Source organism: Prunus persica, chromosome G1, assembly GCF_000346465.2.
Source record: "Prunus persica cultivar Lovell chromosome G1, Prunus_persica_NCBIv2, whole genome shotgun sequence".
In the NCBI taxonomy this organism is placed as follows: domain Eukaryota; kingdom Viridiplantae; phylum Streptophyta; class Magnoliopsida; order Rosales; family Rosaceae; genus Prunus; species Prunus persica.
Window position 1 is genome coordinate 11,768,732 of NC_034009.1, and position 23,492 is coordinate 11,792,223.

A 23,492-nucleotide genomic window follows, 5' to 3' on the forward strand; every position below is an offset into this window, starting at 1 on the left:
AATACCAGAAAATGTCCTTAGTTAATTCAAACATTAAGAATTGAAATTATTAAATAAATATGAATAATATGGTAAATTCACATTTTTTATATTAAAAATAAAAATAAATAAATAATCAGATAATAGATTCTACTTTTATGGAACATAACTACCCATATTATCTTTTCTTAATTCTAAAAATTGAATAAAAAGTAAAAAATAAAACCAATTGGCACATGCTCACGCATGTGCCAAGGGGCTAGTATTATATGATGTGGCAGCTAATATGTACATACCACATCATGTAAAATATTAGTTTCTATTTTTCTAATTTTATTTATTAAAATATATTTTATTCATTTAATTGATGTGACATATAATATAAACATGCTACACAAATATAGAAATATAAAATAAAAATATAATAAGTGTAGCATTACCCGAATCTTATTAGATTAATGAAACCACAGCCCCTGCATGCCATTGTCATGTATGGAAGGAGAATTTTTAATCCCAAGACTAACCCTCACCCAGTTTGACTTTCCCATTTCTGATCATTTATACACAATGTTGCACACCTCAAAAAACGAAAAAAACAAACGCAGCGCAAACAACTCTCTCTATTTCTCTCACTTAAAGCCACCATTCTGTTGTTCTACCAGACTACCACCAACCCAAAACTAGCACAAAACCCACAACCAAATCTGGCTCAGACATGGAGGAGTCCGTACAAATCAGTATCTGGGACAGTGTGGTGGAGCTAACCAAAGTGGCACAGCAAAAGGGTAGTGATCCTCTGCTATGGGTTATACAGTTGTCCTCAAACTTGAAATCCAGGGGAGTATCAATGCCCTCAGTTGAGCTTGCCAATGTGTTGGTCTCTTACATTTTCTGGGACAATAACGTGCCCATTACTTGGAAGTTTCTAGAGAAGGCTTTGATGTTGAAAATGGTGCCCCCTATGCTTGTTCTTGCTCTGCTTTCAACAAGGTTTGTTCTTTTGTTTTCTGTTTTGCTGTTTGAAGATTTTGATTTCTGGGTTTTAGTTTTTTTTGGTGTTTCGGTTATAGTCAGGTTCTTTTGATATATTTTCAGTTGGGATCATATAAAGGGTCTCAATTTGTTCAAAGCTTTCATCTTTTATTTTTCCTTGGACTGTTTCGGAAAGGAAAGTAATAACAGAATCTTAATCATGTTGTGTCCTTGTTTTCGACATAAAAGATATCTTGGCCAAACTGGACCGTATTGTTGTGTTTCAGAATTTCAGTTTACTAGTGGAGTAAGTCCTTGTGATTACACATTTTAACCTTAAATTTCAGACCTTTCTTACCTTTTCCCCACATGTTAAAAAATAGGCTGCAGATTAGATTACTAATATAGGCTGCATTTTGCTTGCCACTAATGTTCTGTTTGTTTCTCCAGATCAAGTTATGTTTACTTTTTTCTTAACGGTTCTTTTGTGTGTGTGTGTGTGAGGTCAGTGTTCATAATGCATTATAATAGCCTCTTATGTTCTCACTTGTGATACACTGCTTGTTTTCTTGCGTTGTAGGGAAATTCTCATGCCCTAGTAATTAATGGTCTTATTGTTGTCTACCACTCTTTCTACAGGGTCATTCCATGTCGGCGCTCCCAGCCGGTGGCATATAGGCTTTACATAGAACTCCTTAAGAGACACATTTTTACCCTGAAGTCTCAGATAAAAGGACCAAATTATCAAATGTAAGTTCTGATATCTAGTACAGATGAGATTATTTGCTTACACTGTACTGAAGATGATGCTAATAAGGGTTGATTCTTGTATCTCGAATTTCTAACCTGTATAATTCTTACAGAACCATGAAATCGATAGATTCTATTCTTCATCTTTCCTGGATATTTGGTCTGCCAGCAAGTGACCCTGGGATTCTTGTGGTTGAGTTTTTATTTTCAATTGTTTGGCAATTGCTTGATGCATCATTAGATGATGAAGGATTGCTAAACTGTACCCCAGAAAAGAAGTCTAAATGGGCAATTGAACCTCAGGAAATGGAGATAGATTGCCACGATAGTTATTATGGGAAGAGGAACGAACATTATGAGATATTGCAGGAATCAAATACTGTCATGGCCATTGAGATAATTGGGCAATTTCTTCAAAATAAAGTAACTTCAAGAATTCTTTACTTGGCTCGCCGAAACTTGTAAGTCCTTGCCCCCTTTAACGATTACTTCTATTCTTTCTTCATTCTCCTTTGAAGTTTTGAAGTAAAATTATTTTGTACGACTTTTGGTTTTCTCAAGCATCAGATGGCCTGTCTTAGCATACAAGATTAGTAAATCCTCTAAAACATCCTGTACATGTACATGACATTTTTTGAATGTTCTCTCAACAGATTTCCTTCTATATAATTTCAGATTCAGTTGTATGGTCTTGTTTTTTTCATTTCATTTGCCAGAAAGTCTTAAAATCAATGACTAAGTTTCCTTTCACCAGTACTTGATCACTTTCCTTCTTGATCTTTGCCTTCAGTGCAAGCCATTGTTTAACATTTGGTCTCACTTTTTCAGGGCTGCACATTGGACAAGTTTTATTCAGCGATTACAGTTGCTTGGATTGAACTCATTAGCATTAAGAAATTCAAAAATTCTTACCCCAGAGGCTCTTCTACAGTTGACTTCAGATAGTCACATCGTCTTGCCTCGAGAATGCAAAACAGCTTCTTCGCAAAAGTATCTTGCAGTTATGGCTTCTGGATCTCTGGCTTCTTTTGCTGGTCTGTGCCATGGGAATAGTCGTTCTGCTTTGTGGCTTCCTCTTGATCTTGTATTAGAAGATGCCATGGATGGATATCAAGTTGACGCAACAAGTTCTGTTGAAACAATTACTGGTAAACACAGAATTTATTATCCCTTGTGCTTGAAATTAAATAGTATTTTAAATTACTATTGGTTCTTATGAAACCAGTTTCTGTTAGGATGAAAAATCAAGGTTTCATTTTGTAGGTTTGGTCAAAACCTTTCAAGCAATAAATGGCACAAGCTGGCATGATACCTTTTTGGGCCTTTGGATAGCAGCTCTTCGTCTTGTACAAAGGGTTCGTATCTGTTTTGAATAAATTTAAAAAATTTCCTTCTGAATGGTTGGTATTGGTCCGGAACATGAACGTCAATAGTTCCTTAAAACATTCTACTAGCTCTCTTCAAGACCAGACCCATATATGTCATAGAAGTGTGAGCAACTTACTTGATTTTGGGTACTTTTGTCAACTTTGATCAGTAACTGGCAGGATTTGTTAGAAAGTTCTACAACTTTATAAGTTACACATAAATGCTTTTAATGGCTGATTATCTTATTGGTAACCCTAACACATCAAAGTTGCTCCATGATAAATTTGTTGATCTACCATTAGTCCCAAAAGCTCAAGTTGTTTAAACTCTTGAGATGTGTATATAGAGAGCTTCCATTGAGGGATCCCTGTTTGAGGGACACCCTTGTAGTGCCCACTCCGCATTGTATTCCACTAATCCAAACCGTCTATTTTTTAGATAATCATTCAAAGATCATCTCTACAAAAAATCACTTGAATCCGATATCATTTGATCACTGAATTGAGTTATTGAAATTTTAGTACTTTCTTGAAGCACTGTGTTTATTGATTTTGTAGGATGCAATTGGATGTCGATACGGTTTCCGATTTGTCTAATTTTTTTTTGTAAGGATGATCTATGAATGTAGACTTAAAAAATAGATGGTTTGGATCGTTGAAAAAAAAAAATCGTAGGGGACCCTAAAGGATGTCCCTCAATAGAAGGGGACTGTATATATATATATATATATATTCTAATCTTCTGTTGTCTTACCATTGATAAATTTATTGGTTCACTGTTGCTCAAAAAAACTTAAGCTGTTAGGACCAGACTTAATCTATTCAGTATTGAATGAAGCAAGTGTTATATTATATGTTTAAGTGGGAACCATTATTTCTAAAATTTATATTAGTTATGGCTCTTGTTTATAGGCTTTTTTATGTATTGCAGGAAAGGGACCCCATAGAGGGCCCAGTGCCTCGCCTTGACACTCGCTTATGCATGCTATTGTGCATCACAACACTGGTGGTTTCTGATCTGATTGAGGAGGAGGAAATTGCACCAACCAACGAAACAGAATATGGTTCCGTCAATTGCTGGAAAGAAAAAGAGGTTCCGGGAAAGCGCCGCTATGATTTAGTCTCCAGCCTACAGATGCTGGGTGATTATCAGGGTTTGCTGACTCCACCTCAGTCTGTTGTTTCTGCTGCCAATCAGGCTGCTGCAAAAGCAATGCTGATTCTTTCAGGTGTCAGTATTGGGAGTGCATACTTTGAGTGCATCAGTATGAAAGACATGCCTATCAACTTCTGTGAGTAATATCTAGCTCGCATTCATTGTCAATGAGTCTCTCTTCAACATAAAGAAAATTCTATGAGTGTGTCTTGTTATAAAAAGGGAACCAGCACACCAATGAAATAAATGGTCAAATGGCCATTCGGGGGCATGGCAGTGCTGTTCACTTAGTGTATTCCAAAAAATATCTTCTTATTTCCTTTTTCAAATATCTATTGCTCGTTAAAGAAAAGTTACTCTGCTGAATGTTTCCCGGTTATGTTTTTTATTTTATTTTATTTATTTATTTATAGATAAAACCATTGGAACTGTATAGCGCACTGTTGTCCATGGTTGTTCCATTCTTGTATTCTTGTCTTTTTGTTCTTTTAGTCTTATTTTATTCCCATATTGGTCCTGTTTCTAGTTTTTAATATTGTTCTTTTTGGTTTAGATGTAATGGTCTGTCGCATAAGCAACTTCTGTGGACTGTTTTGTGGAGTCAGTGTATATCTGTTAGGTATTCTAATCTTAAGTTTATGTGTTTGTTTACAGCTGGAAACTTGCGTCATTTGATAGTTGAGGCCTGTATTGCTAGAAATCTACTGGAAACATCTGCATATTCCTGGCCAGGTTATGTTAATGGACGTATCAACCAGTTACCTCATGGTGTGCCAACTCAAGTGCCTGGTTGGTCATCATTTATGTTGGGGGCTACGCTTACTCCACTAGTGGTTAATGCTTTGGTTTCAAGTCCTGCTTCAAGGTATACTAGCTTTTAACTTTCTAAATCTGTTACATTTAGTAAATCATGTTATAATTAAGATGTTGGGACTTCATTTCCACAAGTTTTTAGAGTTTTACCCCTGTGAATCATTTCTGACAAGGTTTTGGTCCCTGCCTCTCTGGCTTGTAGCAATTGTTATATGGTACATGTATGAAGTTTTTGAATTTATCTGGTATATGTATTCATTCCTTAAATCAGAGATTACCACTTTTCAGAAGGGCCCATCAATAGCCGACGACTTCTAAATTCTCATTTTTGAGTTCATGCTTAATGTACTAATTAGGATGGAAGTTTACATTTGGCTCACAAGAATTTTGAGAATCTAACCAATTTTGTATACGGATGGTTATACTTTTGGTCATTAGCATTATATGTTTTTTTTGTCCCCTCCAGGAAATCGGAAAATGAAGAAATAGTTAATATATTCAAGATAATTACGTATTTACAAAATACATACATCTATGGGAGTCATTGTGTGCAAAAATATTGAAGGGGAACTCTTTGCAGATAGATGACTTTTAGATTACCATTTTCTTAACGTCTTTGACTATGGCCTGGTCTTCAGTTACTCCTTTTTCTTTCCTGAAGCCAGGTATATCAGATGCTCTTTTTTGTAAATTTACCCAAAGGTAAAGCTACTGAATTAAGCTCATGGATTTGATGGAAGCTTAGCAGAACTCGAGAAAGTATTCGAGATTGCAGTCAATGGATCAGATGATGAGAAGATATCTGCTGCTACCATATTCTGCGGGGCGTCACTCATTAGGGGATGGAATATACAGGTGAAGAAACAATATTATTATATTTAAACATATTTTGAATTCTTTCCCCCAACTTGCATATTTGAATCCTAAGAGTTCTTTCCATTTTTTCTGAATCACTCAACTTTCTTTTTTAATTTATGGTTCACATTTCATGCAGGAACATACTGCTCATTTTATCATTAGATTATTGTCTCCTCCGGTTCCTGCCGATTATTCTGGGGGTGACAGCCATTTAATAGGTTATGCACCAATGCTGAACGTCCTCATTGTTGGAATAGCATCTGTTGACTGCGTTCAGATTTTCTCTTTACATGGCTTGGTATGTATGTTTAACTTTTACTTAACCAAACATGAAGATTTACAATAATACTGTCAGGGTTTGTCACATCTTAGGAAGTGATCAAGCACCCTTCCACTTATAGCTAATTCTGTTTCAAGTTAGCATTGAACATTATAAAGTTATATAGCTAATTCTGTTTCAAGCTAACATTGAGCATTATTAAGTTATCTACCTCAATATTCAGTTTGGCTTTTGGGGTGGATTTTCCATGTAAATTTGAAACCAGTTATTGCATCAAGGACAAGGAGAAGAATGTAAATTGAAATTGTAGTATAAGACATGATGCTTGTGTTAAGGCTCTGAAAGGAGCACTGTGGCAGCATTTCTGTTTTAGAATTCCTTGATGCAGACCCAAAAAGTTGTTCAAAGACTTTATTTTGTTGATTTCAGCTGTACATCATCTTACTTTCCAAAATCAGGAAAATAGAAAGAGAGTGGTTGGTGGTAGATTCTTAGATAGGGAAAAAGATTACTATGTTTTGTGATCTCATGTTATTTGAGTTTTAATATCAATTGGATTGAATTGGTGTTATACTGTAATAAACTTCAATAAGTACTTCTAGTAGAATAAAGTGGCAAAATATCCTCTTTGTAAAAAAGATCAGAAGCCTTTGGGTGTTATTGATAATATATCTGTTTTGTGGTTTGGGAGTGGTGAGATGTGTGCGCTAGTGACAGGAACTTCGTATCAGCTTTAAACTAATGTTATCTAGTTTTCTTTCCAGGTCCCACAACTTGCATGTTCATTGATGCCGATATGTGAGGTGTTCGGCTCATGTGTTCCCAATGTCCCCTGGACTCTAACGACGGGAGAAGAAATCTCTGCCCATGCTGTGTTTTCAAATGCATTTACTCTCCTTTTGAAGCTGTGGAGGTTTAATCATCCTCCTCTTGAGCATGGGGTGGGAGATGTACCCACAGTTGCATCCCGACTTACACCTGAGTATCTCCTATCAGTAAGAAACTCTTACCTAGTATCTTCTGGAAGTGCTCACCAAGATCGAAATAAGAGGAGACTCTCCACTGTTGCAAGTTCATCATCTCCAGAACCTGTATTTGTGGACTCGTTTCCAAAATTAAAAGTTTGGTATCGGCAGCATCAAGCATGTATAGCCTCAACACTCTCTGGTCTTGTTCATGGAACCCCTGTCCACCAGATTGTTGATGGGCTTCTTAACATGATGTTCACAAAGATTAGTAGAGGAAGCCAGTCTTTAACTTCTGTTAATTCTCCAAGTAGTAGTTCTTCTGGACCTGGAAATGAAGACAACTCTCTAAGACCTAAATTACCGGCCTGGGATATCTTGGAAGCTGTTCCCTTTGTGGTTGATGCTGCTCTAACAGCCTGTGCTCATGGGAAACTTTCTCCTCGCGAGCTGGCTACAGGTTAGCCTTGTTTTCTCTTCTCATTTGCTGTTGATGTTTGTTATTTACACACAGCGATACCCAGGAAATTGAATTGATTTTTTATTTATAAACTAATACTGAATGTGTGATTGAGTTAATACTGGCAACCATATCACTGAGTTTGATACAACTGGGTATTTTTAATATTACCTCAAGTCATTTTCATTTGACCTGTAAATATAAAAGAACCAAAGTTTTATTTTTTTAAATTACTCGATGTGGCACTCAACTTTAAGAGAAAGAAAGAAGTCATCATTATACCTTGGTCTGATATGTGAAATAACTAAAGAATTTTCACTATTTCAGGGCTTAAAGATTTAGCAGATTTTCTTCCTGCATCTTTGGCAACCATTGTCAGCTACTTTTCTGCTGAAGTTACTCGGGGTATTTGGAAACCAGTTTTTATGAATGGAACAGATTGGCCCAGTCCCGCTGTGAATCTATCCCATGTGGAGGAACAGATCAAGAAAATCCTAGCTGCTACTGGTGTTCATGTCCCTAGCCTTGCTCCAGGTTTTCTCTTGTTACCAACTTATAACTAGAATGAAAAGCTATCTTCCTGACTTTTGTAGCATGGTTGGCTTGTGCATATCGACATATAGTACTTGCCACTAGTCAGTGGTCACCATAGACAGAAGCTTCATGAGACATTCAGACAAACCTGGTCTATATTATTTAATACTTTATGCGGTGTTGAGCATCCATGATCAACATTCATCCTGTACATGCTTGCAGTTGATAATTAAATGAATATAAGCTATTACATTGTTTTGGGAAAGATTTTGTTTTCCATTCTCCCCAGAGCTAGTTTATTTATTCCTCCCCTCTCATATTTTGATTGAGACTTAACTATTGCAGGTGGAAGCTCTCCAGCTACACTTCCATTGCCCCTAGCTGCCTTTGTAAGTCTTACTATTACTTACAAGGTTGACAGAGCATCAGAGCGTTTCCTCAGTTTGGCAGGCCCGACCTTGGAGTGCCTTGCAGCTGGTTGCCCATGGCCCTGTATGGCAATTGTGGCATCCCTTTGGACTCAAAAGGCCAAGCGATGGAGCGACTTCCTTGTCTTTTCTGCATCTCGGACTGTTTTCCTACAGAATGGTGATTCAATGGTTCAGCTTCTTAAAAGCTGCTTTACTGCCACACTAGGCCTGAATGCCACTCCAATCTCGAGCAATGGTGGTGTTGGAGCACTTCTTGGCCATGGATTTGGATCCCATTTCTGTGGTGGGATTTCCCCTGTTGCACCGGGTATTCTTTATCTACGTATGTACCGGTCAATTACAGATATTGTCTTCATGACGGAAGAGATTCTTACTATCTTGATGCATTCTGTAAGAGAGATAGCATGTACTGCTCTTTCTAAAGAGAGATTACAGAAGTTAAAGACAACAAAAAACGAGATGAGATATGAACAGGTTTCACTTGCTGCTGCAATGTCTCGGGTGAAACTAGCAGCTTCCCTTGGGGCGTCTTTAGTATGGTTAACAGGAGGCTTGTGTCTGGTTCAGTCATTGATCAAAGAAACCCTGCCTTCTTGGTTTATATCTATGCATTGGTCTGAGCAGGGAGAAGGGTCAGAAGGAATGGTTGCCATGCTTGGGGGTTATGCACTTGCATACTTTGCAGTCCTCTGTGGAGCCTTTGCTTGGGGTGTTGACTCATCATCATCGGCATCAAAACGGCGTCCTAAAATCTTAGGTACCCACATGGAATTTCTTGCAAGTGCACTTGATGGGAAGATATCACTTGGTTGTGATTCGGCGACATGGCGTGCCTACGTGTCGGGGTTTGTAACTCTAATGGTGGGTTGCACACCAAAATGGGTGCTTGAAGTGGATGTACATGTGTTGAAGAGACTAAGCAATGGTCTAAGGCAGTGGAATGAGGAGGAGCTTGCTCTGGCTTTGCTAGGGATTGGTGGGGTTGGTACAATGGGTGCGGCTGCTGAACTCATAGTTGAAAATGAGATGTAAATTCCATTCCCCCTTAACCCAATGGCCCAATTTTTTTAAGGTTTAGAAGGCAAATATACATGTTTAAAATGGTTGTAGATTAGTTTCATTGCCAGGAACTTGTGCAGCAAACTTATTTTTGCAGTGAAAGGTTCAGAGTTTTGTTCCCTAAAAAGAATTTAGAGAGCAAACACTTTTTAAAAACATTTTGACTCAAGTCTCCCTCCCCCCCTAACTTTCATCATATTGCAGACACATGCACTCCCTCTGCCTAAATATTTTTTGGTTGGATGAAAATGAAATGTTAATGAGAAACCGAGGATTATATGAAAATCTTCGTTCAAATTAGAATTAATTCGTCTCTCATTCGACTTGCTTCCCTCTCTTAGGCTGTTATTTATCCCCCAACCTCTCTTAAAGAATGACGCATTAAAAAAAAAAACATGAGGAAGATCCAAGATCCTACCACCTAGTAAGGTGCACTGTGCATAAGTTTTTGTTATCCTTAGAAAGAAAAATGAATCAGCATGACCCAAGATTTAAAGATCTCTATAAAATTGCTCTAAAATCCCAATGGGTTATTTGTTCTCAACAAGATTGTACCCAAGTGGCAATCTTACAGCCAGTTTTGACTTTCTCCATGTTTGACCGATCATATCGCTCAGTTTCACGACCAAAATAGCACACATGCACACAATGCAGAGTCACAGAACGTGAACTAACCAGAACACAATTTCTGCATGTCCTTCTCATTCTGTACAATCCAAATTCCGAAATATTTCTCTGCATGACTGAAAACAACCAGAAAACCTGCCAATGTGATCAAGAAATGGCCGAGTCCGAACAAAGCAGCGTCTGGGACGTTGTCATAAAGCAGACCAAGGAGGCTCAAGAAAAGGGTACTGATCCTTTTCTCTGGTCAATGCAAGTCTCGTCAAATCTGAGCTCTGCAGGGGTGTGCATACCTTCCATGGAGCTGGCCAACGTGTTGGTCTCATACATTTGTTGGGAAAACAATGTACCCATTTTGTGGAAGTTTCTTGAGAAGGCCTTGGTTTTGAACATGGTGCCCTCTATGCTTGTTCTTGCTCTGCTTTCCTCCAGGTCTGTGTTTCTGTTTCTGTTTTCCATTTTGAACTTTGTAAATAATTTTTTTTCTTTTTTGGTATTTGATGTTCTTGGTTTTATTCCGATTTTCTTTGAATTTTGTATTAGGATGTATTTAGTTGTTGTTTCATGTCAGTTCACTGCTGTGCAATTTTCTTCTTGTTTTTTGTTGGATGAAAATGAAAATTGTTGCGTTTTCAGGGTTATTCCAAATAGACGTGTGCAGCCAGCAGCATATAGGCTTTACATGGAGCTCCTTAAGAGACATGCTTTTTCACTTAGATCCCAAATTAATGGGCCTAATTATCGAAAGTGAGTTTCTAGTTTCAGTCATTTATAAGGAAGCTGACTTTGTGTTTTTATGGAATTTTGTTGGTGATCATTAGTATTTGGGGTCAATTCTTTTGCAACTTTTAACCCATCTTCTTCATACAGGGTTATGATATCAATAGATACTATTCTTAATTTGTCCAAGATATTTGGTCTGCAAACAAGTGAAGCTGGGACTATTGTGGTTGGGTTCATCTTTTCGACCGTGTGGCAATTGCTTGATGCATCGTTAGATGATGAGGGGCTGCTGGAACTTACCCCAGAGAAGAAGTCTAGATGGCCAACTAAACCCCAAGACATGGAGATAGATGGTTTCGATAATCATTGTGAGAAGAGGATTGAACATCTTGAGAGATTACAGAATCATAATACTTCGATGGCTATTGAACTAATCTGGCAATTTCTGCAAAATATATTGACTTCCAAGATTCTTAACTTGGCAAAAAGAAACATGTATGCTGCTTTGTTTCTTCTTTTTCAAGCTTAATATGCATTATATGGTATTGTGTTATATGGCGGAAGTGAAAGCAAATGGGACAACTTCAATTTTAGTTCGTTGATTGGAAGTCTTACTCCCAGAAAAGTTTTCTTGTAACCAAGTATTTTGGGCCTTTTAAGTATATACCTTTTATACAAGTACCTTATTAAGTTTATTTCTTGGCCTTTTTGTGTGGAAGGAGATTTTTGCTTGACATTGTGCTGCCCCTTTCTCAGGCCTATACATTGGGAGGCTTTTATTCAGCAATTACATCTGCTTGCAGAAAATTCATCAGCATTGAAAAACAGCAAAGTTACTAGTCCTGAGGCAATTTTGCAGGTGGCTTCAGATATTTGCATAACCCCACAAAATTCCAAACTGCGTTCAGTACAAAAGTGCCATTCGATTATGGATTCTTCTGAGGGACTAAGCCGTGGAATTGGTCGCTCTACTATATGGCTTCCGCTTGATCTGGTACTCGAGGATGCCATGAATGTTACGCAGGTCAATGCCACAAGTTCTGTTGAGGTTATCACTGGTAAAGTAGATATTGTGGTAGATCACTTCTTTTATCAATTGCTAGCAATGCATGAGAATAAAAGTTTGTTTCTTCTCAGGTTTGATCAAGGTCCTTCAAGCCATAAACTGTGCAACTTGGCATGACACCTTTTTGGGTTTATGGATTGCAGCACTTCGTCTTGTCCAACGGGTTAAAAATTATTACTGCTTGACCATGATACTCTTTGTCTATAGTACTGTCATTTTGAGACATCACACTGATTTCCATTTGTTTACTTTTTTCTCTTTTTATGTTACTTCTTACTAATTTTCAGGAAAGGGATCCTCTTGAGTCCCCTATGCCTCACCTAGACTCTCGCTTATGCATGTTGCTGTCTGTCACCCCTCTTGTGGTTGCTGGTCTTATTGAGGAAGATGAAAGTGCACAAGTAGACAAGAAAGAACATAGCTTTGTCAGTCACTGGAGAAAACAAAAGGTCACAGGGAAGTCTCGCGATGATTTAGTCTCAAGCTTACAGATGCTGGGAAATTTTATAGGACTTCTGGCTCCCCCTCGTTCTGCTGTTTCTGCAGCGAATCAGGCTGCTGCAAAAGCAATGTTCTTTATCTCAGGGACTAAGGTTGAAAGTGCATACTTGGATTACATCAGTACGAAAGACATCTCGATTGATTGCTGTAAGTAAAACCTGAATTATACATTCAGATTAAGCTTTTTACTAGAGAAGCTCCAATTGGCATTGCATTGTAATTCTGACCCTCTGAATGTTCGTCCCTTGGCCCCGAGTTTCTGACGCAATACTGTTATTATCCCACGCATTAGCATCTATCACCCCCTACATGAATTCAAAAGGATGCCTACTTCTCTATTTTATGAGGGACTGCTTTTTTGTGGTATAAATGTATTTCTCTCTGAACTTTGTTCTATGTCCTTTTTTCAGCAGGAAACATGCGCCATCTGATAGTTGAGGCTTGTATAGCAAGAAATCTAATAGACACATCAGCATATTTCTGGCCAGGCTATGTGAAAGGATGCATCAATGAAATACCTTGTGAGCCTGCTCAAGTGCCTGGTTGGTCATCGTTAATGCAAGGATCGCCGCTTACTCCATTGTTAACAAATGAATTGGTTTCAACTCCTGCGCCAAGGTATACTTAGATCTTCTTCTTCTTAAATGATATTAACTAAATTAAAATGTGTTGCTTTCTTTGTTCCTGGAAGTTTCATTTGAAGGCTTCTATGGTTCTGCCTTAATGATACCATCAATTTCAGTATGATCATGGATGCTAGTCTTTACATGATACCCCTATTATTCTCAGTGTATAGCCGGTGGATGCGTGGCCTAACTTTTGTTGTCGCCTCAGGTCCCAAAAATCTCAGGGCCGGCCCTCCTATATGTTGATTTTGGCCTCATTAAGTAAATGAATGAGTTATTCTTAGCTAAATTTATAGATTTTCTGATCCTGGCCTGGTCTTCAGACACGCCATTTTTTTCCTGAAGCCAGGTTTACAGATGCTCTTTCTTCTTCTTCTTCTTCTTCTTCTTCTTCTTCTTCTTTGTGTGTGTGTGTGTGTGTAAATCTAAACAAGGTAAAGCAATTGAATGTAAGCTCATGGTTTTGGTGGAAGTATAACAGAGCTGGAGAAAATATTTGAGGTAGCCATCAATGGCTCAGATGCAGACAAGATATCAGCAGTTGCCATCCTTTGTGGAGCCTCCCTGATTCAGGGTTGGAATATTCAAGTAATGAATTCTTATCCTTTCCCTTCTCTTTACATTCTCTAATTTTTCTTCTTTATCATCCTCATTATGATCATTATCGTCATCAAATCTGGTTTCTGCGAAACTAGCTAATCATTCTAATTACATTTAGGTCTACATTTCATGTAGGAACACACTGCTCATTTTGTTATTAGGTTGTTGTCTCCTCCTTGTCCTGCAAATTATTCTGGAAGTGGCAGCCATCTGATAGGTTATGCTCCCCTGCTAAATGGGCTTGTTGCTGGGATATCAAGCATCGATTGTATTAAGATTTTGTCACAACTTGGAATGGTACATGTTCCTTTCATTGAGCCAAAACATCTCCCCATTACTTAAATAAAGTACAATATTGTACTGAGTTTTCTAGGTTCCTTGGATGAGCTAATAATACTCCACATTTAGGTTATTTTATTTCCACAACTTGGGAAAAGGGAAGAAAAATGAAAAAAATAATGAAGAAAATGGGGATTTTAAAATACTAAATGGTAACTGTTATTTGGGAATTAAATCTAGTCAAAATTGAACCTTCTTTTTTAGTACAACCGATAGTCTAAACTACAATAGAGGGAGATTTCTTACACACACAACTATGATGCTATGGGGATTCGAACCTGAGACCTCTAGTCTGCAACTCAAGGCCCTTTTCCCCTAAAATGAAGTGACTATGGTGAAAGTTTTGATTCAAAAAATATAATCCAATTGAAAACTAATAATGCCATTTGGTTTTGACTGCTGTTTCCAGGTTCCACAACTAGCATGTTCATTGATGACAATCTGTGAGATTTTTGGGTCATGTGTACCCAGTGACTCATGCAGCAACACAACAGGGACAGAAACCTCTGATCCTCATATTGTGTTTTCTAATGGATTCACACTTCTTCTGAAGCTGTGGAGGTTTAATTATTGCTTTGCAGATCGACCAGGACATGTCTCAACCGTTCGATCTAACATCAGTCCTGAATACCTTCTATTAGTACGAAACTCCCACCTAGCATCCTCGGCAAATGTCCACCAGGATCATAATAAAAGGAGACTTGCAGCAGTTGCAAGCTCATCATCTGCACAACCTATCTTTGTTGATTTGTTTCCAAAGTTAAAAGCCTGGTACATGCAGCACAATGCATGCATAGCTTCAACCCTCTCTGGACTTCCCCGCGGAACCCCTGTTCATCACCATGTTGATGAGCTTTTGAACATGATGTTCAAAGAAAAGGAGCAAGGAAGACAGTCTGCAGAATCTAATACTTCTGCAAGTGGAAGTTCATCTAAAGAAGCAAATGAACATACCTTTTTAAGTAAATTGCCTGCTTGGGATATTCTGGCAGCTGTTCCGTTTGTAGCTGATGCTGCTTTAACAGCCTGTGCTAATGGGATACTCTCTCCCCGGAAACTGGCTACTGGTAAGTCTAAGCCTCCTCATCTAATTTCCTATAATTGGATTCATGTGTCAACTTGTTTTGATAAAACAGTTGCTCTTCATTATAATTCGGTTCATATGTGCACTACTAAGACCTAGACGTTCTTGTTATCTTTAGGGCTTAAAGTCTTAGTTGATTTTCTTCCTGCATCTGTGGCAACCATCGTTAGCTACTTCTCAGCTGAAGTAACCAGGGGTGTTTGGAAACCAGCTTTTATGAATGGAAAAGATTGGCCCAGCCCTAATGCAAATTTGTCAAATGTTGTGGAAAAAATCAAGGAAATTATAGCTGCCACTGCTGTTGAGGTCTCAAGCGCTGCTGCTTCAGGTTTTTTTTTTTTTTTTTTTTTTTTTTCCCTACATCACATAAATGTGTACACATAAAAGATACCCATCTCAACTGTTTGATTGTATAAATCCCAGAAGTCGATATTAAAAGTTCAAATAACATCAGAAATGGTTCCTTCTCACTCTATTCTAGGATCTATTTCTTCAATAACATGGCTAAGGATTGTTGTTGTCACAGATGGAAGCTGTCAAGCTACAATGCCGTTGCCTCTTGCTGCCTTAGTGAGCCTTACTATAACATATAAAACCGACAAAGATTCAAAACGATACCTCGACTTAGCTAAAGTGGCTTTGGCTTCCATTGCAGCAGGTTGCCCATGGCCCTGCATGCCAATTGTTTATTCACTCTGGACCCAGAAAGCAAAGCGTTGGAGTGCCTACTTTGTCTTCTCTGGATCACGTACTGTCTTCCTCCAACACCGAAATGCTTTTGTCCAGCTTCTTAAAAGCTGCTTCACTGCCACACTTGGCCTACATTCCACTCCTCTCTCATACAACGGAGGTATTGGAGCTCTTCTTGGCCATGGAATTGGATCTCATATCCATGGCAGGGTTTCTCCTGTTGCCCCGGCGATCCTCTATCTACATGCTTATCCATATTTATCAGACATTGTCTTCTTGAACAAAGAGATTGTTTCCCTCTTGATGCACTCTGTGAGAGAGATAACAGGTAGTGGGTTTCCTATAGAGGGATGCAAGAGACTGAAGATGGCCAAGAATGTAATGATACAGGGAACGTATCAGATGGATTCAAACTTGACTCGGGTTAAACTAGTGGCTTCACTCGCCGCTTCTTTAGTGTGGTTATCTGGAGGCCTAGGTCTGGTTCAGTCATTGTTTAAAGAATTTCTGCCTTCATGGTTTGTATCTGTTCACAGCTCCAGACAAGAGGGAGAACCAAACGGAGTTGCATGGCTAAAGGGATACGTGGTTGCATACTTTGCATCTCTATGTGGAGGCTTTGTATGGGGCGTGGACTCATCATCCTGGGGATCCAAGCGGCGTCCAAAGATTCTTGGAACTCACATGGAATTTCTTGCAAGAGCACTAAATGGCCAGATATCTCTTGGCTGTGATGAGACCACTTGGCGATCCTATGTCTTGGGATTCATGAGCCTGATGGTGGTTTGCATGCCAACTTGGATGCTGGAAGTGGATGTAGATGTGTTGAAGACAATTAGTAAGAAGCTGAGGCAGTGGAATGAGGAGGAGCTTGCTCTGGATTTGCTGGGGATTGGTGGTGTTGATTTCATGGGTGCAGCTGCAGAAATGATAATTCAAAGCGAGCCATAATTTCTTGTGTTTTGTTTACCTTTATTCTTCCCTTAAAAAATTCAGCTTACCAATTGCAGTGATACATTTGAAATCTCAAATTACTTCACTTCTTTATGGTGAAAAATGAAAGCCTTCATAACAATTGTACGGAATCCTCAACTTCAAATTGACCAAAACTTTTGAGCGTTTTAGAACCCCAGCACCCTCATCATACAACATCACTATGCCCCGGTGATCTCTTCAGTCTTAGGCTCTGCATTGCTCGCCGTACTGAAAAGGCTTCCTCCCACTTCCCTGCATCGGCATATATGTTGGATAGGAGAACTCTACCTGGCCCATGAGATGAATCCAACCTTGCCAAATTCTCTGCGGCCATTTCTCCTATTTCCAAATTCCCATGTGTTCTACATGCCGCCAATAACGTGCCCCATATCACTATATCAGCCTTCATGGGCATGCTCCTTATCATTTTCTCAGCATCTTCTACTCGCCCAGCTCGGCCCAGGAGATCCACCAAACAACCATAATGCTTGATATTTGGTTCTATGTTGTAAACGTTCTTCATGCTTTTAAAATACCTCTCCCCAGCCTCCACAAAGCCAGCATGGCAACATGCACTTAGGACTCCGATGAATGTGATTGAATTGAGTTTGACATTACGCCATTGCAAGTCCGAAAATATTTCGAGAGACAATGTTGCATGTCCGTGCATGGCCAACCCACATATAATGGCATTCCATGGTGAGACAGTAGAGGCTTTGTCTCGGATTTGGTAAAACACCTCTAAGGCTGTATGGATACTCCCACATTTGGCATACATATCGATGAGTGCTGCACTTAAATTGTCATTAAGAGGAATGGAGTTCTCAAGTATGTATTCATGGGCCCATCTTCCCTCTTTTAATGTGCCTAATGTAGCAATTGCAGAGAAAACACTCACCATCGTAATTTCATTTGGTTGGATCCCACTAGCTACCATTCTCTGAAAGAGTTCCAGAGCCAATTCAGGTTGTTCACTCTGTGCATAACCAGAAATCATGGAACTCCATGAAAACACATCTCTTTCAGGCATCTCATTAAACAAAAGCCTTGCCTGGTCAATCATTCTGTTTCTTATATATCCTGCAATGAGTGCATTCCAAGACGCAACATGCTGCATGATGCCCTTTTCAAACTGAAGATGAGCAAGGCTCATGCGGCCACAAGCTGCATAGAAATTGATGATTGTTGCCTGTATAAAGTCATAGCAGTCAAAACCTTCCTTTACAATTCTCTCATGAAATTGTTCACCTTCATGTATTGCCTCGGACCGCCCACATGCCGAAATCAAATCTACAAGCATAACATCATTTGGTCCCAATCCAGTACGCAGCATTGCTCGATACATCACCATAGCTTCGCTTAGCCAGTCTACTTGCACATACCCATCAATCATTGTACCCCATGAAACCACATCTTTTGTATGAATCTTGTCAAACAACTCTCTGGCCAAATCAACAAGCCCAGCTTTTGCATACCCATTTAACATGACATTCCACGAAACTATATTCCTTTCAGACATCTCATTAAACAAACTTCTTCCTTCCCAAACACTTGAACAACCACAATACATGTGTAACAAATTCGTAGAAACAAGAACAAACCCCTCAAGCTGCAACTTAACTACCAAACCATGAAGCATTCGACAATTCCTAATCCCACCCAAATGGGAGCAAGTTGAGATTACAGTCGCCATTGTCACCTCATTCGGGATCACACCCGCAGACCTCATGTCCTTAAAAACCTTAATGGCTTCAGTCCAACACTCATTTTGGGCAAGGCCCATTATCATGGTAGTGTACGAGACACAACCTTTCCTGGGCATTATCTCAAACAGCCGGCGCGCATTGTCCAAGTGACCAGATTTCACATACCCAGCAACCATAATATTGCAAGACACCGGGTCCAACTCAGAACAAGAACCGAACAGCGACTCAGCAGCGGCGATGAAGCCGCATTTGGCATACATGTTAATCAAGCTGTTGTTGATGAAAGTGTTCGAGTGGAGCCCAGATTTCAGAACAATAGAATGGATTTGTTGGCCTTGGAAGACGGCCACGAGGGATGAGCAGGACTTCAAAACCGAAACCAATGCGAGCTCGTAGTCGGTGTGGGTTTGGTTCGTTCTGCATTTGAAGAACAAACGCAGATGGTCTTCTGGATTTTGGGTGGTCGCGGTGGAGACCCATTTGAGACCTAAACGAGAGAGGTTTGGAAAGCCCGGGAACCACTTGGGTCTCAGATATATGAGCATGGGATGAAACCATAAGACGCTTTGAGTGGGGTTTGATTTGAACTGAAGGAGAAAGAAGGTTTTCGTAAGCTTTGTTGGCACACGTCCTTGAATTTATAATTTTTTTTTTCTTTTTTGATAAATGAATTTGTGAATTTAAAGTGTGAATTTTGATCAAGCAAACATGAAAGGAAACTTTTTAGAGAGTGCCAATAACATCAGCTCCCAAATACAAATGGAAAGGGTTTAGAAACTTTATTTTTCCTTTTGGTACAAGTGATAATCTAAATTGTTATAAATTAATTTAACTTATGAAAAAGGGAATTCGAACTTAGGTTTAATGAGGCAAACAAGTGATAATCTAAACTGTTATAAATTAATTGAAATTATGAAAAAGGAAGTCGAACTTAGGTTTAATGGGGCAAACTCAATGCCCTATCTAACTGGCAAAAACCATAGACTAAGTCATCTCGATTCTTTATTATTATTATTTCTTTTTATATAAACGATATTTTACTTTAATCTAATCTAAACTACGGGAGAGGGAGATTCGAACTCGAGTGCAGAGTGAGCCAACTCTTTAGCTATGCCCATGTGTACACCTCATCTTGATTCTAAAAGGTAAATGATTATACAAAAGTTCAAAACCATTTAGCTCGGCAAGCATGGTAGAGAGGATGATAGATTTAACGTCAAATAAATATCCAATTGACATTTCATATATTTATTCTCATTAAATTTGTTATATCCTTCCAAATGTGAGAAATCGCTCGAAATGATGCTTCTCTAGACAAGTTTGTTTCAGACATATGCGTGTGCGCCACCAGAATATATGATCAAAGAAAAAGAATTGTTTCGATTGAGGGTGAAGTACAGACCAAAAAAAAAAAAAAAAAAAAAAGAACATCTATAATCTAACAGGTAAATGATAGAACATGTAAAGGGAGCTCTGGTGGCGAAAGCATCCCGAACAATCAGCGATTGTCTCCTCCATTAGGAACCATACTGGCAAGAGCCCTGCAAGACCAGAGAGAGTTTAGATTATAAGGGTCCTCAACCTTAAACAACGCAGATGCAGCCATAGATAGCTTGCACGGTTGCAATTTCAAGTAAATCGGCTGTAACACTTTCATCAGGGTTGGGTCATACAAAAGTTAAGACAAACAATACCAGCCTACAAAAGCAATAAGTTCGCCTGCAAAGTAAATAATAGTTCAACAACCCAACAAATACATTTGATACCTATTGAGGGAAGGGGTGGCTTAGGGCACTATCTTCTAATCATAAAGTGAAACAAGCTGCAAATAACTGAAATTTAATCAAGAATCACAATGAACTAACCAATGACAAAACTAAAAACGAAATTAGCAGAGTCATCAAGCTAATTGTCAAAATCTTTCTAGGATTTAGAACTGAATTGAACCAGAAGTGCAGCCCAAAGGACACCCTTAAACTGGACCCATCCTGAATAAGGACAAAGAAAATTGAACCCTAGGAGCCTACGGGTTCTTGCTAAACTATATTGCTGGTTTCTCACTATTGCCTGCACTACCACTCCTGCTCTCATTTGACAGCTGCATTGTAGGTAAGGTTCTAGAAAACGGACCAAACTACTCTCTTCCCCAAACAGCAAATACATTGGTGAAGGCCTCTTATGAGGGGTTACCTTCTTACACAATACTAGTGGCTGGTCAGACAGATCTAGAACCTGCAATGGCTGGGTACTTTAAACTGGGATGGTCCATCATGCTACAACAATAAAATGAAGTACCCAACAAACATCAAGACAAATACATGAACTTAATCACCATATCATTTTTGAAAAGGAAAACTTAATCATCATATCATCATCCTAATCCTATTAGTTTATACCAAGGACTCAGGTTTGTGTATATACTAATTTTGTGGAGAAAAATCATATAGAACCATGTTCTGCTCCAGTTTGTCTACCAAGATCATACAAATGCTTCTTAAAAGCTTCCCACACCAATCGTAAGATAATCTACCTTCTGCACCACTGAGGTTGATGTCTGGGTTATGGACTTAGAGACAGACCCCTACTTTATTGAGCTCAAATACTACCGCCCCAATTCTGTCCCTAATACTTATGGAGTAGAAGGGAATCTGGCCCATTTGTGCTTCCATTGGTGCTTGGGACGACTAAATCATGTCATGCTCAAGCAATGCTTTAATCATGTTCGTGTCATAGTTGCGTGGTGCCTTAATCATGCCCTTTCACTTCTTTTAGGGCCTCATCAGGGTCGTGTTTGAAATAGATCATAATACAAACCATTAGATGGGTGATGCCATATTGTACCAAACTTGTTTGAAACATGTCATGTCGGTACCATACTGGTACAGTACTAGCCCAGATTGCTTATCTCTACTAGGGAGTACTCTCCTGTTTAATAATCACATGTGCATGCTATTTACACAGATAAATCTAAACACAAGCATATATCTAACAGTGCACTACCAAAGATATATGTCCAACTGAACTCATATATGCAGCATACACTATTGAACTCCTAGATAATTCAGGCTCCATTGAGCAAACAAATCATTATTCTAGCCTAGATTGTTTGGAAATTCCAGCTCCAATATGCCATAGCTACAAAACAAATCTAGCCAGAGATACAAAATGAAAAGACACATTATCTGCAGTTTATTGTTTCAGTGGTGGACAAATGACGAAAAGGTCAAAGTAAAAGCAAAATCTGCCAACACAGAAAGAGTCCTGCTTCAGAAAAACCATGTGTTCTACCTTCTACAATATGGACTTGCGGCCATCAATGAAGCATCATTCCATATGGATCACATGACTTCTTGAAGATATTATATGAGAGAGATCAAACTTGAAGTTGGAATCAGACCTACATGTTAAAGTTCTGCAGATGACTATAAACAGGTAACCAGAGCATAGAGTCTGCGACCATCTCCGAATAATGAGATCAAGGTTCATGCATGGATATCTATCTAATCTCTACCTCTACAGCCCTTTGGAATTCAAGACACCTGGCAATACCCTGTAAACATTTTATACGAATTTCCAAAAAATTAAGCAACCCCTTTAAAGTTCAAATGTTCAATTCATAGCATCCATTAAGTTGCATATATAAACACTTTTCCACTCCAAATTGAAACCTACCCAGATCAATACAAACAAAACATGTACTCAATCCAATTCAAATCCATATAATCGAAGAAGCAAACAAATGCATGCATGACAAAGAGCATGAAAGAACAATATAAATCAAGAAAACACATGATATAGCAACCAAAAATTAACATTTTTCCATAAAAATCTGAAAACTCACTTCTTATGCCGGCGTCCTCGCTTGGGACCCCAACCTTCGAGCTTGGCCACGGGGCACCCGCATCGCGCCCGAAACAGCAGAACGGCGCGGCCATTGGGGGGCGCCATCTTCCTCAGCTCAGACCTGAGACACTCGTAATCGGGATTGCCCTCGCTCCCGCCCTTCCACGGCAGCTTATCGATATCTTTTGACCCGGTCTTCACACACTCCTCGGTCTGCAATTGCAAATCGAATTCCATGGCTTTTTTCAAACCCTTGCACCCAGGCCTGTCGCACTTTCTCGATCTAGTGCCACAGCAAAATTCGACTATGAACAGCGCGACGGCAAAAAAAGCGACGAAGCCGACGACATAAGGGACCGGAATGTGGTGGAGGTGAATGCTAGAGTGGGAGAGGAGGAGAGAGAGGGAATTGAAGATGTAGGAGAAGTAGGAGGTGATGAGGAAGGTCCCGGAGAAGAGGACGAGGATGAGGATTAGGAGGTCGAGGGTTGCAGAAGGCGAGTGCTTGCAGAGGAGGGTGCAATTAGGGTTTCCGTTAGGGTTAGGGTTTGAGGATTTGGGTTTGGGGGTTGGGGAGGACGATGACGTGGCGGCGGCTGAGGAGGGCATGGTGGTGGTGATGGTGGCGAATAGCATATGGCGCATGTTAGAGAAACGCAGAACGGGGGTTTCTCTATTTTGTTTTCAAATTTATTTATTTATTTACTGAATTATTATTTATTTATTTATTTAGAATTAAAATGAGGCATTGTGTTGTGTATGTATGTATGAATTTCGGCCTTTGGGGAAATGATGGGGGGGAGGGGAGTGGGGGAGAAGAAGGTTGCTGGTGACGGAGGGCTCCTCCGTTCACGCGCCTTTTGGAGCGAGTATACCAAGAACCTCCAAACCTTGTTGCGTTAACTATGTAAAAAGTATATTCCTTTTTCCTTTTCATAATGTATTTATAAATTTCCTATAAGTAATTAGTTTAATAAGGAATACTTAATTGAAAATCTTGTTTAGTAAGGGTTTAGCGGTTTAATATCTAATCTAAATTACACGAGTGATTCTTTAGTTCGCTTGACGTAACATAGTATTTTGATATTCGA

The 23,492-nt window shown here is 39.1% G+C and overlaps 4 protein-coding genes across 5 annotated transcripts; 2 read left to right on the forward strand and 2 right to left on the reverse strand.

The window, feature by feature from the left end:
* LOC18788819 (mediator of RNA polymerase II transcription subunit 33A) lies at positions 386 to 9,780 on the forward strand. The gene is made up of 12 exons (XM_007225393.2): positions 386 to 969; positions 1,591 to 1,701; positions 1,815 to 2,162; positions 2,530 to 2,849; positions 2,965 to 3,056; positions 4,000 to 4,360; positions 4,879 to 5,089; positions 5,778 to 5,892; positions 6,032 to 6,193; positions 6,940 to 7,600; positions 7,928 to 8,134; positions 8,480 to 9,780. Exons 1-12 carry the CDS (start codon positions 695 to 697, stop codon positions 9,595 to 9,597), a joined length of 3,981 nt encoding a protein of 1,326 aa, XP_007225455.1. The 5' UTR covers positions 386 to 694; the 3' UTR covers positions 9,598 to 9,780.
* Positions 10,406 to 16,849, forward strand: LOC18791846 (mediator of RNA polymerase II transcription subunit 33A). Its single transcript, XM_020558825.1, has 12 exons — positions 10,406 to 10,680; positions 10,885 to 10,995; positions 11,119 to 11,466; positions 11,728 to 12,029; positions 12,109 to 12,200; positions 12,325 to 12,685; positions 12,949 to 13,156; positions 13,638 to 13,752; positions 13,900 to 14,061; positions 14,513 to 15,170; positions 15,306 to 15,515; positions 15,714 to 16,849. The coding sequence occupies exons 1-12, from the start codon at positions 10,406 to 10,408 to the stop codon at positions 16,826 to 16,828; spliced, it is 3,957 nt and encodes a 1,318-aa protein (XP_020414414.1). The 3' UTR covers positions 16,829 to 16,849.
* LOC18793612 (pentatricopeptide repeat-containing protein At5g19020, mitochondrial) lies at positions 17,002 to 19,589 on the reverse strand. The gene has a single exon (XM_007224055.2). It carries the CDS (start codon positions 19,101 to 19,103, stop codon positions 17,019 to 17,021), a length of 2,085 nt encoding a protein of 694 aa, XP_007224117.2. The 5' UTR covers positions 19,104 to 19,589; the 3' UTR covers positions 17,002 to 17,018.
* On the reverse strand, positions 19,733 to 23,396 carry LOC18790526 (uncharacterized protein At5g19025). 2 transcript variants are annotated; one of them, XR_002269572.1, is made up of 3 exons: positions 22,400 to 23,396; positions 21,956 to 22,108; positions 19,733 to 20,099 (listed from the first exon to the last, which is right to left on the reverse strand). XR_002269572.1 is itself a non-coding variant. In XM_007225774.2 (2 exons), exons 1-2 carry the CDS (start codon positions 23,044 to 23,046, stop codon positions 20,057 to 20,059), a joined length of 690 nt encoding a protein of 229 aa, XP_007225836.2. In that variant the 5' UTR covers positions 23,047 to 23,391; the 3' UTR covers positions 19,733 to 20,056. The 2 variants fall into 2 exon arrangements, 1 of the variants encoding a protein (XP_007225836.2); XM_007225774.2 differs by lacking the exon at positions 21,956 to 22,108 and having other exon boundaries at positions 22,400 to 23,391.